This window comes from Vigna unguiculata, chromosome 9 (genome assembly GCF_037176805.1).
Source record: "Vigna unguiculata cultivar grain cowpea cultivar isolate G323 ecotype 2 chromosome 9, ASM3717680v1, whole genome shotgun sequence".
NCBI lineage: Eukaryota > Viridiplantae > Streptophyta > Magnoliopsida > Fabales > Fabaceae > Vigna > Vigna unguiculata.
The window spans coordinates 44,982,730-44,997,928 of record NC_140800.1 but is presented as its reverse complement, the minus strand read 5'-3'; the positions used below and the strand labels follow the sequence as shown (position 1 = coordinate 44,997,928).

Genomic DNA, 15,199 nt, shown 5'->3' with positions numbered 1-15,199 from the left:
TCCTTTTTACTTATATAGAAACATTCTTGCTCATTTTTAACTAATGTGGGAGTTCAGATTGACATTGAATCTTAAAAATCTTCCATTAATGGTCAAAACTAAAAACACTAAATTTAGAGTTCTGATGACTTGTTTGTGCACCTGGTTTTGATTTTCTCTTGTACACACTTTGGACATATCAAGGTGAGTTATAGTACTCAAAAAGATAAATGGATATTGAATTAACTTATTTCTCATTGTGAAAGAAGGTAGCAATGAAAGAAGACTAAAAGTGTTAATTTAGCATCAAACACTCGTAATAGAAAAATAAAGATAATAAGGATGTTGCATAAAAGACTTCTTAACAAAAGAAAGTAAAAAAGATGAGAACATACTTACTTGCTTCTTTCAAAAAAAGTCTAGAGACAAAAAAAAGTATCTAAAGTAAACCTCCTCACAAGTAAAGAAAAGATAATTTTTTAATTGTTGATCGTTCTTAAATTAATTTAACTTTTATACCTCGGTTAGTTTATTATGGTATTACTACTCACATGATATTTGATCCACTTTATGTAAAAACCTTTTTTTACTCAAGAGCTTCAAATTATCTTTTCAATAATTTAGTTTTAAATGATTCAAAACAGTTTAACAAGCTTAATATAGTCCAGTTTGATTAATTTTTATTGTTTTGTAAATGAGTTCAATTTAAACTAAACTATTTTTTCAATTCAAAATAAATTTTCACAGTTAACTCAAATCAAATCCTCTGGCCCACACTATAGTATTCAAACAATACCTTATTACATCAACTTAGACAAGTGAGTCTTAAGAACCAACATTTTATTTTTGTCAAACAACTTAGTCATATCATCCCCATGTTAATTACAGGATCCTGTCTAATAATTGTTCTAGAATTAACAAGTTTATTTGATTTCGTATATACATGACATCATAAATGAAGGAGTGTTTACCATCCTCCCTTTTGATAGGACTTTATATCCAACAAATATGTTCCTTCAAATATTAACTAGAAAATCATTTACAAAATAATAATAACATGTTCTATTTTCTATTGCAAAAATATGTGAAATGAAACTAAAATTGAGAAAGGGTGAAATCGTGGCCGTTGCTTAGCTAGGCATTCATGATTGATTAAAGTTGAAGCAAAACGAATGGTTGAAGGTGGTTGCATAAGATGGAGGGTCCCTCTCACGCTACACCAAACTACGTCCCTCCGTTCAATTCAATAACTAACAACAACAGCCCACCGACGCAGCTGGCATCACATCACTCACATGTTGACTCTCTCTTTTTACCTTTATACCCTCACTCCCACCGACACACCCTTCTCTTCACATGGGCATTCTCGTCATTTACCAAACAAAAAAGACAAAAGTCACACACAGCCAACGGTACCTAACCTACCACCCAATCCGCTGCCAAATGCTTCCTCCCGCGAGAACAACACTCTTCGCCGTCGCTACCATTTTCTTAACCCTCACCGTATCGGGTCGGGTCAACAGATTTGAGGATACGGCTCCACACACGGAAACAGTAAACCAGGTTGTTGGCGTTGTTCTGTCCGAAACCGAACCTCATTCCAAAGATAGCGGTTGTCATTGTCAGAAGAAGAAGGCATTGCGTTTTAGAAACTGACACCGTCAGCCACAACAATGCGTCGCGTTAGGGTTTGATTATATAACGCAGATCGAGGCCCTGAACTGTGTGGTGAAGCGCATTTTGCAATTTCAATAATATTAATGATATAAAATGGGAGAAAAATCAAAGTCCAAAGGAGGGTGTTGCGGTTGGTTCATCGCATTTGTCATTCTGGCCATCGTCGTCGGCGCTATTGTTTTTACGGTCATGAAGAAATTCGGTCACTCCGGTTCTGATAAAGCTCCCGGTCCCCCTGGCGCCGTTGATCAAAAATATGCCACTGCACTAAAAACCTCACTGCAATTTTTCGATATTCAAAAATGTATTTCATTCTATCACCTCTTTTACGTTTTTTTTTTGTTTTTTTATTTCAATATTTCACAATGTGGTTCTTAATGTATATTAATTAAGCCATAAATGGTATGCTAATGCCAGATTATTAATTTATTCGACTCTTTAGTTTCTATTAGCGATTATTCTATAGGTGTTGTTGGTGTCGGTTAACAATGGTGTTTCCTCGTGTCATGCAGCTGGGAAGTTAGTCAACAACAAAATACCTTGGAGAGGGGATTCGGGTCTTAAGGATGGGAGCCAAGCGAAGCTGGATCTCACAAAAGGAATGTATGATGCTGGGGATCACATAAAATTTGGTTTTCCGTTGGCATTTACGGCGACGGTGTTGTCGTGGGCCATTCTGGAATATGGAGATCAAATGGATCACGTTGGCCAGTTAGATTCGGCTCAAGATTCGCTCAAGTGGATCACTGATTATCTCATCAATGCTCACCCTTCTGCTGATGTTCTTTACATTCAGGTTTATGTCTTTTACAACTTTGGTTTTGTGCCACCTTGCTGTTCACGATAGTTAGTCTACATATGGGAATGCATAAATTTATCGTCTTTTCTGTGTGGGTACTCTCCATTATTCTTTGAGTGTTCTACGTGGTAAAACTATGGGACTTTTTTTTATATTTTAATATATATATCCTGACCTGACTAAAAGATTTGACTTTGATCTATTCAGTGCTGGAGATTCACACAATAAGTTACCTATGCTTTGTCGTCTGTTTGAGAAACGATTTGAAATTATAACTAGAAGTGTCAAATATTTATTAGTTCTGATGGTGATGCAACATGTTGTTTCCTTACAGAGAAAAACTGCTGCATTCACAGTTATTGAATTTAAAAAATCTATATTGTTGTTTTCTATTGGTAAGGTTATTGGTATGCTTGTGCTATTAATCCTATGACAGGCATGAAATTAGATAAGGGATTTTGCACAGGGCAGGGTATCAATTTTAGATTTTGGAACTCCCTTTCCTTGTTGTATGTGCGTATGACGATTGAATAACTCTCATTACTCCTTTTCCTTTTCATGTTCAGCCACTTCATTTTTGTTTTGTGAATTAGGACTATCAAGCCTTTAACAACCTATTCTTAGGTTAACCTTTTCTAACTTGTTTGATGTATTAAAACCACCACGGCAGGTGGGTGATCCTGTTGCAGATCACAAGTGTTGGGAAAGACCAGAAGACATGACTGGAGCTCGACCGCTCATACAAGTGAATGCATCTTATCCTGGATCAGACGTTGCAGCTGAAACTGCAGCTGCCATGGCCTCAGCATCTTTGGTCTTTAAAAAGTCTGATTCTTCGTATTCAAGCACACTCCTCAAGCATGCAAAAGAGTTGTTCACTTTTGCTGACAAAAATAGGGGATATTATAGTGAGAGTATACCTGAAGTTCAGACATATTATAACTCAACTGGCTATGGTGATGAGCTTTTATGGGCTGCTAGCTGGCTCTATCATGCTACGGGTGATGACTCTTACCTTGAGTTTGTGACTGGCCAAGATGGAGAAGACTATGCTGAATGGGGAAGCCCAACCTGGTTCTGTTGGGATAACAAGCTTGCTGGAACTCAGGTATAAATAAAAGATAATGATAGATAGTAAAAATTGTGTTTGCCAAAAAACTGAATAACACACTCCTCGAGTGATTTCTATGAAGCTCCCTCTGTTTTTTCATAACTTGTTATTCAACCAACACTGTTTGAACATGTCAATTTTCACAAAAAGAATCGTCATACAGATCAATAGAACTCACTAGAAAAAGCTCCATATTTTTCTCCAGTTTCCAATTTGTGATTTGATTAAATGGGAAAGACAACTATTAGCGAGTGTTGCTATAGAGAATGGCTTTTCTGATTTTATTGCAACCTACGTACCTAGACATCATGCAGAAAAGACACAATGACGGCTTATATTTCTGTCTTATGAACAGAATTGAGCTAAATCAAGAGTCTTGTGGCATTCATGTGTTCAGGATCAAGATTCTAGCTAGAATAATTCTAATTATAACTGTACAAAGCTGACTTTTTTCTATTCGCATATATTTTCTTTAATAATTCAACCTTGTTTGTGCAGGTTTTGTTGGCTAGATTAAGCTTTTTCAAAGCAAAGGACATTTCAAATTCGTATGGCTCTGGGCTCCAAAGTTACAGGAAAACAGCTGAGGCTGTAATGTGTAGCCTTCTTCCGGATTCTCCAACAGCCACACAAAGCAGAACAGATGGTAATATTCTCCTTGATTGCTATATGATTGGATACGTATGGCTATAATCATACGTTTTCTCTCTCACAGCCACGTATCATTTTTCACATCATGACATCTTTATTGGTTAAATGCCCGGTGCCCAATGCTCAAGCCTTCTACTTGAGGGATCTAGAAAGGGTCAAATGTTTTCAATCTTACACCATCAGCACCAGTCTGTTTGCAATATTAGAACTTAGATTGCATCATGGTTTTTAAGATGCAACACTACCGCTTCCCCCAAGATTCATTATTAGGAAAATTGAGAGTTTTTGATTAACTTACTAAATTGAATTATAGGCAGATTTCTAATAATGGACATGTAGGCTAATTTTTGTTGCCTGTGATTTTGGGAGTCAAGACATAAACACACTGAATTCTGAATATAGATAGAAATAATTTGTTTTTTAGGCCTGATTTGAGTACAGACATAGGCTTTCCCTAACACACCTAGGGTTGTCCCCTAACCAACCGTTTCCTCCTTGCAAGGGGTTTCCTACTAGAAACACATGAAATAACAATTTTACGCCTTAGTTCCCTTTTACCAGTCTACAAACCAACTTTATATCATATTAACTGTTGCATCATAATCTGTAATTACATAACCTAAAATTATTATAAAAATAACTTCTCAATATCAAACTACTTTAAATCTTAACCTTTGAATGCTTCCCAGTATAATATCAGTCCTGTCCTCGGGGCTGAAATAGGGAAACTTTTTGTTGCTGATCAACATTTCAATTTGGTTTCATCAATTCAAGCCTTTTGGATTCTTCTTGTTCTTCCACATCATCATCTTCCCCTAGGTTATCACATGTAACTTCCTTTCAAGACTTCAGTGAAGTGGTCCAAATGGTTGGCTACATGGAAAATGACCTTTTCCCCTCCTTTTAACTTTCTTTTGATAAGGTAAAAGCTATTCCACAATTTTTAAACAATATTTACCGCAAGCAAACACACTTGAACCATGTAAGGAAATTAGAAAGTATTTTATTGACAACACTCATACCAATAACATTCTCATCTCCGATATTTGTATCAATCAATCCCTTTAAAATAAGAATATAAAAATATGTTGAAATGAACTAGAAGATTCTAAAAATATTTTCTCCAAATCGCTATGCATATATTGAGAATATTTTCATCCTAATAATTTCCTATTTATAACACCTCCCTTCAAGTTGGTAAGTGAATATTGATTTTTTCCAACTTGCCTACAAGATTCTAGAATCTGCCATAAGGAAAACACTAGTGGAAATGTCCATCATCTGAATTTTTATAGGGAAATTTGTCAAAATTATCCTTGATGAAGTATCTGTCAATTCTAACATGTTTGGTTCTATCGTGTTGTACTAGATTATGGGCAATCTATATGGATGACTTGTCATCATAGTACAATTGCATAGGAATGTCGAGCTTTGTTTTAGGGTTATTTACATTATAATTTTCGTCTAGAGTCCTTCACACATCTTGAGCAATGGCTCAAAATTCAGCTTCTGTACTAGAATGAAATACTCTATCCTGTATTTTGCATTCCTGAATTACTGGACTTCCTCCAAGAAACGTACAACTCAAAGATGGATTTCCTGTCGCTAATAAAATCTGCATTAGTATATCTATCTTCAGGGTCAATGTCTTTTTTCCTTAACGATGATCCCTCTTTTGGGCTGACTGTAAGTATTGAAGAATTTTGTGAATGACTTGCATGTGTCCCTTGGATCATGCATAAACTAACATACCGCATTTTACATAAACAATGTCTGGTCTTGTGTGTGATAGATAAATAAGCATTTTTACCATTCTCTAATAGTGGGTCTTTCCTGCAAGAGGACTCTCTTTGGTGTTAATTTTATGATTTTATTTAATTAGAACTTATGAGGTTCTACATCAAAATCTTGTTTCTTTGAGGATATTAAGTACATATTTTCTTTGAGATGAAGCTCACCATTTTGGAATAAGAAATCTCTTTTCCAAGAAATTATTTGAGTTTTTCTTGGTCCTTTATTTCAAATTGGACCACCAAATTTTCGTGTAAAACTGATTTTTCTATTTCATCATCTCCTATCACAATCTTATCATCCACACTTTATGAATAAAGTATGATTTATGAATAAAGTGAGTTTACCAGTAACAAAGTACTTTATGAATAAGGTATGATTTCCTTAACTGTGTTTGTATCCTAAGGAAACTATTGTTTTCGTAAATCACCCATGCTTTTGGAAATCACTTAACACCATGTAAGGTCTTTTTTAGGAGACATACCTTATTTCTTTCGCCGGGTTTCAAATTCTAGAGGAATTTTCATGTAAAATTCTTCTAAAGTTCCTTGAAGAAAGACATTCTTCACATCCAACTGATGTTAGTCCCAACAAAAATGAGCTGCCAAAGCAAGAAGAATTTGAAAAGCATTCATGTTTGCTACCAGAGCAACTTCTTGTAGTCAATTCCATAAGTTTGCGTATATCCCTGTGTAACCAGTTTAGCTTTATGTCTGTTTATCGTTTCGTTTGCATTATATCTCACTATAAATATTCTTCTGTACCCTATATTCCATTTGCCTTGGTTTGTTAACCATCTCCCATGTTCAGTTTTTTTGTAATGCATTCATCTTTTCTCCCATGGCTCGAGTCCAATGTTTAGTTTTCATGGCTTATTGGACTGAGGTAGGAATTTATGTGGCATATCAATACAACTTCAATGTTTATTGAAGAGATTGTCAGTGCAAGCATATTGAGAAATATGATGTTTAACATATTATCTTTTTCCCTTTCTCAATGCAATGGGTAAATTCTGAACAACACTTACCACCTCAGTATTATCTTCAGGGATCCTTACACCTCTAAATCAAATAACTGTTCTTGCTCCGGAGTCAATGTGGGTGGTTTACTTCTTTGATGTTTTTTGCCAAAGAATTTGTCTTCTTCCTTAATGTGCATTGTTCGGTCCCATTTATGGTGACTTAACCAGTGTGTAGTTGCCCTTTCTGTGCAAATGAAGGCCGTGGACTCCTTGACCTTTGGTTTAGTCTTTTGAATTTCAGAACACTTTTACATGCTGACCAGCCATCCAGTTGAATCTCGCCCTTCGAAAGTGGGTACTCATACTTGTACTGCATTTTTAATTAAAAGATCTTGAATCCCTATCTAGAAAGCTCTATGAGGGAGTGTTGAAAAGCTCTTGATCATTCACTAGTTCTGACCAGGCTAGAATTTCCTTCCTTCATTTCTATAAAATATATGGATGTCTTGAATTTCATCCGCCATTTTTTGCCATAATTATTGTGGTGAGAATTGGCTTAGTATCTCCTTGAGACTCATTTTCTGTACATGCTTTTCCGACGATTCTGCTCCAAAGTTATTGTTCTCAAGAAACAAAAACCTTGATTTCTGAATGAAGATAGAAACAATCAGTTTTTTAGGCCAGATTTTAGTACGAACTCAAGGTTTCCCCCCAACACATACAGGTAAAGAGGGCAGGGTTTTCCTGTAATAAGGAGTTTCCTCTTTCAAAACATACAAAATTACTACCGATAAGTACAGAATTATAACTGCTTGAATAGACTTGGTCTATCATACGATAGTCATTGCTCCTGGATAAAGTACTTTTGAAATGTAAACGTTTGAAATTTGATTTTTAGATTTAATATTTCTATGCCTTATGTTCTGCAAATAAATTGTTACTTTTCTTCTATATTACAGATGGTCTTGTATGGGTGAGCGAATGGGACTCTTTGCAACATCCTGTTGCATCTGCATTCTTAGCTGTTATTTACAGTGACTATATGCGAACATCGCAGACACCAAAACTACATTGTGATTCAGATTCCTTTACTGCATCAGATCTTCGAGACTTTGCCAAATCTCAGGTATGCATGCATTATTATTTGCACACAATATCTGTTTGGAGTGATCCATGCTCAGATATAAAATTTATGTAATACTTTTAGGCTGATTACGTGTTGGGCAAGAATCCTATGGATACGAGTTTTCTGGTGGGTTACGGCGATAAATTCCCGCAATTCGTGCATCATAGGGGTGCTTCAATTCCTGCCGATGCAAAAGCTAGCTGCAAGGATGGATTCCAGTGGCTTGAATCATCTGATCCAAATCCCAATGTTGCTACTGGAGCCCTTGTTGGTGGACCCTTCAAGAATGAGACTTTCATTGATTCCAGGAACAATACCATGCAAACAGAACCAAGCACGTACAATAGTGCTGTCATAGTCGGTCTCCTATCAAGTTTAGTCACCACGTCTTCTGTTGTTCAATCCTTTACCTAAGCTCCTCAGTTGCACTTGTTGACATAGGTTTGTGTTTTTTGTAGCTTTATTCATTTCCCTATCCTGACAAATGGAAAGTGTTGTTAAAAGCATGAGACATAATATTGCAATGATGTGCTTGATTGTATGAGTGTAAATCATGAGGTTTGATAGGTTTATCGTGTATATGTACGGGTGTAGTTTGCTTTGGCATTATTAGCTCAGCAGGTGTGGAGCTATTTAGTTGTAGTTGTTCGTGGAACACATTTTCAAAATTTATCATTACTATTGTTATTATTAGTATTACTTCTCCCATTATTCTTATCATTAGACTTTGATCATATTATTGATCTTTTGTTTCATTCTGTAGTACGAGCACTTTGTTTGACACAACCAACGCCCGACATGGTACATTTTGTTGGCATCTACGACTACCTAGTCCTAACGTTGTACATTATCACTTGCCTACATGCAGTGATCCTTGTTGTTCAAAGAAGATTAGGAGGAAAGGATATATGATTGTACTCTTTTCCTTCATTAAGGGAAGAGCAACAACCTAATAAGAAGAAAATAATACTACTACCTTACTTCACAGTACCATGGTACACATCACCTCATGTTAAAACTGAAATTGGATAAACTGTAACTAGTGATGAAATCTATACAATTATATGGGGAGTGGTTTGTACAAGGTTCTTGGATTATATGACTAGGATGTCCTATTGTATTGTAACACCGAAGAAAAATAAATACTTGATAATTCACTTTAATAATAGAATAAAAATGTATAAGTATATAAAGTCAAAAAAATAAAAAATAAAATAAAATACTAACATTTTGAGTTATCAATGTAGAAGAGACTTAAGAATCCTTATGTTTTTCCATTGGGCTGATGTCATAATAATATGTTCATCAGTATTGACCTTTTTCCGTTGAATTCTCCTCCAAAGATCTAACATATTTATATAGCCAAAAGAATCAATGAAAATCAAGCTACTGAAATGGAATTAGATCCTACCATGTTAGCATTTTTAATTAACAAAATCACAATCCTAACTAAAATAAGAGAGAATATTTTAAAATTAAATAAATTATATGAACTTTTATCGTAGATTGTTGACATTCTCATTTTAGAGAATTTTGACGAAAATTCCATTTGTCTCTGCCAGGCAGGATCCATCTTCATCATTTTGAAATAAACAATAATACACACCTCAATTAAGAATATATGTTAAATAAAGATAACCTCGTAGCTAAATGAAAAAAAAAAAAGTATTGATGAAAGCATGAGAAGAATTTGTGATTCAATAATTCATATACACAAACAAACGAATGTTATGACATTATAATTATATATTCAAGTGAAATAAATAAAAAAAACATTCTTTAATATATACTATCCCAAACAAACTATTTATTATTAAAATCTCAAATATGAAACCTCTCATTTTAACAAGTCACAGTCGTAATTCTTAAAGTTTTCAATAACTTTAATTAACATACGAACGCTGCTTCTGCTTACATAGTCAATAGTCAATCTTACAGAATGGAAAAAAGATGGATGGATGTGGTTTTTCAAAGTAAAGAAATGATGAAGAAGACAATGGCGGAGGTTTTAAAATGATGGATGGCAACAGAAGGAAACAAAAAACTAAGCTAGTAGCTTCTGATTTGAATGAATAAAGGGAGAAGCAGACGAGAATGTTTACTTTTGGGTTCAACAGGAATTGCTGTGCCAGAAAGTTTGTTGTTTTAGGCAACAAGTCCAAGCTTAAGTTCGTGATGGTCGCCAAACATTCAAAACGCTAATCATTTTGTTCTTTCTTTTCACTGAATTCAGAGGCTACGTACATATTCAAACATGCTTTCTTCATATTCCGAATGTCGACCCTCTTTGACGGTAAAACTTGTGTGAAAATAGCAAAAGGAACACACCAAAACGGATACACATTAATTAGTGAAAAGTAACGAAAAAAGCTAAACGCTGATTCTTTTGGTGGGGCCTCAAATAAATTCATTACGTCACCATAAGCTAGCTTAAACAAGACTTCATTAAGAACATTATAATCACTTTCTTTTGGTTCCTCTTTAATCTTTTTGACCACCATAAAATAAGAAGGGAAGAGGAAAGACGAATCACTGCACGCAAATAAAGACTACGAAGACGTGATTCTCACCGGCACTGTAAATTTTATGAACGAAGGTGATGCTTATCCAATGCTCAAAAAAAGGGAAAAGAAAAAGTAATGGAAAAGGTAGGCCAAAAGGTTTTTTTTTTTTCTTTTTTTATTATTTCCTTTCCATACTCATCACCTTCCTTTTCTCCAATAATGAAAGAATCGCAACGTGAAGAGTTCCCATTGATTGTAGTTCCCAAATACCACCTTCACGTGCTCATGCATTCCTTCTGGTTCCTTGCTCAACATTAATTATTGCATCCTCTCCTATCATTATGCTCGATACCTTTGTCTTTCAGATTTAGTGTTTCAAAAATGGTGGATTGTTTCTATCTAAGCAATTTAATATTAACGATCGACTTGGTAGGTTCATCCCACCTTAACACCTGTGAAGAACTCAGTCCACAACAACAGAGACACATAGGTTGGGAGATATCACATTATGGCACCGACAAGATCAGTAGTTAGAGAGCATCCAATGAATAAACACCAAGCGCTGCTTCTTCGTCTCAAATTCTAAAGTTACGTAAACCTTATAAGTTTTCTTTGATGTAAACACGTAAGTTGAAGACATGGTTTTCCTCCACAGCCTGAATTTTAGTATATAGCAAAATTGTGAGATTTTTCTTCAAAACTTCTGTTTTGTACACGAGGCACCTTGGAAGTTGTCCATTGAGTACGGCCAAGAATAGGTTTCCTTTCAGCGCTTCAATTATTCATCCACAATAACTTCATCTATGCTCCAAAATGGCTGCTTCAATTATGAAGCTAAAGTCTCCAAAATGTTCCAGATACTATGTTGACAAAAATAATGATGTATAAAGAAATGAAGAAAGTATAAAGATATTTGGGGAAGGAGCCAGGGTTGTCCCCTCTTGAATATACTGGTGCCTATTTCCCATTCCCCTTATAGCTAATAATAGGATCTCCCTTTTGAGAAGGTAGGAAGTGATAAGTCTTAGTAATATAAATTTTATTCACATTATTATTTCTCTTCATTCATTCATTCATTCATTCATGAGTGGGTCCATCCCTGAGGGACCATAGCGTTGGTTAGAATAAGACTCAGAAAGTGTGTCTTTTTTTCTGAACGAGTAGTTGGCTAAGAAAAAAAAAGAATAGGGTCCCGTCCCCGAACCCTCATCACATCATGGAATGGAACCTCATCATGTGATTCACGTCAACATTCCAACCATTTTTTTATTTTATTTTATTTTATTTTATAACTTCTTTTCTCTATAATTTCAACGTGTCATCATTGTTCTCCATCCACAACAATCTTTCTCTTAAGACCTGTATTCAACAACTGCTTAATTATATTTATATACGAAACTTACACCAATATTACAAATCAATCACCGACACGATATGCATATATATATAACTCTGTATTCATATATGTTCTTGGAGCATCGAAGTCAAATTCTAATGCACAATTAGTTGGTAGCTAAGAAATCAAAATACACAGTGCTCTAACAATGAAGAAAGAAAATTGCAGAGTGAATATATAAGCTTATAAGGCAAATAAATTACAAATCCACAGGTGAACTAAAAACCTATTCTGTGGAACATTTCATCTGAGGTTATACTTATACACTAAATTTTAAGATTAACCTAGGCTCCTCCTTGCTGATGCATTAGTGTTGTTGTTGTCGTTGTTGTTCTGTTTTTTAGTCAACGGGAAATATCTGACTTTGCAGTGTTAACTAACTGTTGCTCCATCTCCCAACTTAGCTTGGGGGCCACGCCACAGTGCTCGGGGACATATTCCTGTTCAAAGTGGGAAATCAACGGTTCAGATAAATCGGATTCCACCCACCACGTTCTCCCACGTGTGCATATATCATAGGCTCTCTCTACATATAACATATTATTAAATAAATATTATTATGTACCTCAAGTTTGCACATGAGGTCTTGGGCAGTCTGGGCAGAAACAATAATGTGACGGGCAGCAGGTGTTACGAAACCTTCGTCCACAGCTTTGTCCATGAATGCCAGCAGCGAGTTGTAGTACCCATCCACGTTCAACAACCCCACCTGTAACCAATTCACTCCCATCACTTTTCTTCCCCCCTTTTTTTTTTCATTATTAAATTAAATTGTTACTTAATCAATCTTAATTCATCATGAGTCACCATTCAGCTTCCAAAAATAATCATCAATCAATTACTTCTCTTGTTTGAACGGTAAACACCATCATTCTGTCTTTTTCTTTGACTTCCCCAAATAATGCCTATTTATTACTAATTAATAACCCAGTCATTTCGCTAAATAAATTTCCTGATGTATTAAGTGACGTCAACACCCAAAAAAAATTAAAAAAATTAAAAAAATACTGCTTTAATACATACTATTATCTTAGATGAAAGAGTGGAAAAGAACTTGTTTTTGTTTTTTTGGTTAATTTTGGAAATCTTACCGGTTTATCATGGATACCTAACTGAGCCCAGGTGATAATTTCCAGTAGTTCTTCGAGGGTGCCATATCCACCTGTCGGAACATAAATTTGCAAGGAATTATTATTACTGCCAATACTAGGAATTTCATAGGAATCACCGCCAAAACAATTCGATCATACATACAACCCATACGGTTGACAGTTACAGAAACAGTTATCTTGGGAAACGATGACAAATTATTAAGACGGGCGTATTTGTTATTTATATATATTCACAAGCAAACATTAAAAAAAAAATTCTTTAGTTCATAAAATTATTGGTATAATAAAAATCATTGAAAGGGGTGAAATAATAATTTGAGAGGTGAGGTGACAGTACGTTAGTTAAGAATGTTACTGTTTGAAAAACAATTAAATAATAATAATAATATCTGGCTATATTTCCACATAAGTGGAAGAAAAGAGAATTTTGAAAAAAAGAGAAAGAGGGTGAAAGAAGAAAAAGAAGAAGAGAAACCTGGGAGTGCAATGAATGCATCGGCTTGTCGGGCCATCTCTGCTTTGCGTTGGTGCATGCCCGATACAGCTCTCACTTCTCCTACACTCTCGCCGGTGATCTGAACACATCGTTTAACCACTGCTATCAGTTCTTGAATGAATGAATGAATTGTGAAAAGAAAAAAAAAAATATGCAAGTTGTGGATAGAAGTGTACCTCTCTTGCATTAAGTGTGTTTGGAATGATCCTGTAGCAGTAGCAGAGGGAGAAGATTGATGAGGAATCGGATATATATAAAAAAAAAAAAAAAGATGAAGAAGAAAGAGAGAGAAGAAGGGAACGGTGAGTTACCCTAACACGTGGCGTCCACCATCGTATACAACTTGTGAGATTAGACCCATCAACCCTATGCTTCCTCCTCCATACACCAAATCAATCTTCCTCTCCACCTACACAGTATACATATCATACATTTCATTCACACCTTTCTCATACAAACAAAACACAAAAGATAATGATATTAATTATAATATATACTTGCCAGTTGTTTTCCGAGTTGAACCGCAGCGAGTTGGTAGCTGGGGCTTCTGCCAGGGCTGCTACCACAGTAAACGCAGATGCGTCTGAAGCGAGACTTGGTTGGGGATTGTTGGTGTTGAGGTTCCATGAACACAGAAAAGAGAAGAGAGAAGAGAGAATAATAATATTAGGCAGAAAAAGGAAAGAAGAGGGGAAAATAAGGAGTCAGCAATCACTTAGAAGCCAAAAGTGAGGGGGAATCAGAATTGGTGTCATTGCTTCTCTTTATACTCACTCTGTCTCATAAATAAAGATGAGAATGAGAGTGCCATGCTACCCACACATGACATGATAATATTAACCATATCATATCAATTTCCCCATCACATCTCCTATCTCTTTCATCTCTCTCGTCTCTCTCATTTCTCATCTCGTCTCGAGACATATTCTTCCTTGTTGAATCTGATTGACACTTACTCCGCTATCCTTTTTCCTTTTCTAGTTCTCCGTATATTCCTTTTCCAAATTCCATCCATTATACATTACTACACTTTTCAAATCCCATAATGTAAATTCCTAAAACATTTTAACACCCTTCAAAAAAATAATAAAATTCCACGCCTTCCTCAAATAAACAAATCTACAATGTTGGTACGTACGTCACATGTACGACACTTTTTAGTCAGATTAATATTATTAATTAAAAACTTAAATATTATGTTATAATATCTTTGATGCAAACAAAAACAAATCCCAGTTAGCACTTGCTTTGTGAACACAAATCATGGTAAGGCTTTTTTTTTTTTTTTAATGATAGATATGATGCACGGAGGCACAGTGTAGCTAGAAAAAACCTCATCATATCATGCTATTGCAGTTTCTTTGCGGTTCTCATATATTCGTACGCTGTGCAGTTCAGTGGCCCAAAATAATTGTCCTTCTCCACCATTTTCCTAGAAAAGTAAACGGAGAGGATCATCACAAACGTTTAATAACCATTTCAAATATAAAAACCAAAATATCACACTTTTATTACTTTACTCTCAAACAAACGCTACATATAAAATAATTAAATGAAGGATTGACATAACCGTTAGTTTAATTTTGGAGACACATA

At 35.2% G+C, this 15,199-nt stretch overlaps 2 protein-coding genes across 2 annotated transcripts; one reads left to right on the top strand and one right to left on the bottom strand.

The window, feature by feature from the left end:
- The first annotated feature begins 1,402 nt into the window (after window positions 1-1,402).
- Window positions 1,403-8,794, top strand: LOC114164063 (endoglucanase 10-like). Its single transcript, XM_028048542.2, has 6 exons — window positions 1,403-1,960; window positions 2,169-2,452; window positions 3,126-3,563; window positions 4,065-4,212; window positions 7,929-8,095; window positions 8,177-8,794. Exons 1-6 carry the CDS (start codon window positions 1,750-1,752, stop codon window positions 8,507-8,509), a joined length of 1,581 nt encoding a protein of 526 aa, XP_027904343.1. The 5' UTR covers window positions 1,403-1,749; the 3' UTR covers window positions 8,510-8,794.
- A 3,350-nt stretch (window positions 8,795-12,144) lies between these two features.
- Window positions 12,145-14,434, bottom strand: LOC114196304 (putative cytokinin riboside 5'-monophosphate phosphoribohydrolase LOGL10). The gene is made up of 7 exons (XM_028086906.2): window positions 14,105-14,434; window positions 13,915-14,012; window positions 13,780-13,810; window positions 13,583-13,682; window positions 13,087-13,157; window positions 12,561-12,704; window positions 12,145-12,435 (listed from the first exon to the last, which is right to left on the bottom strand). The coding sequence occupies exons 1-7, from the start codon at window positions 14,228-14,230 to the stop codon at window positions 12,340-12,342; spliced, it is 666 nt and encodes a 221-aa protein (XP_027942707.1). The 5' UTR covers window positions 14,231-14,434; the 3' UTR covers window positions 12,145-12,339.
- Window positions 14,435-15,199: the final 765 nt, after the last annotated feature.

Excerpts from the sequence above, each read along its gene's own strand:
- LOC114164063 (XM_028048542.2), top strand. The coding sequence starts at position 1,750 with ATGGGAGAAAAATCAAAGTCCAAAGGAGGGTGTTGCGGTTGGTTCATC. Across the intron at positions 1,961-2,168 it reads ATTTTTCGATATTCAAAAAT|CTGGGAAGTTAGTCAACAAC; the intron begins GTATTTCATTCT and ends CGTGTCATGCAG. Across the intron at positions 3,564-4,064 it reads ACAAGCTTGCTGGAACTCAG|GTTTTGTTGGCTAGATTAAG; the intron begins GTATAAATAAAA and ends TTGTTTGTGCAG.
- LOC114196304 (XM_028086906.2), bottom strand. The coding sequence starts at position 14,230 with ATGGAACCTCAACACCAACAATCCCCAACCAAGTCTCGCTTCAGACGC. Across the intron at positions 13,811-13,914 it reads GGTGGACGCCACGTGTTAGG|GATCATTCCAAACACACTTA; the intron begins GTAACTCACCGT and ends CTACTGCTACAG. Across the intron at positions 12,705-13,086 it reads TAGGTATCCATGATAAACCG|GTGGGGTTGTTGAACGTGGA; the intron begins GTAAGATTTCCA and ends AATTGGTTACAG.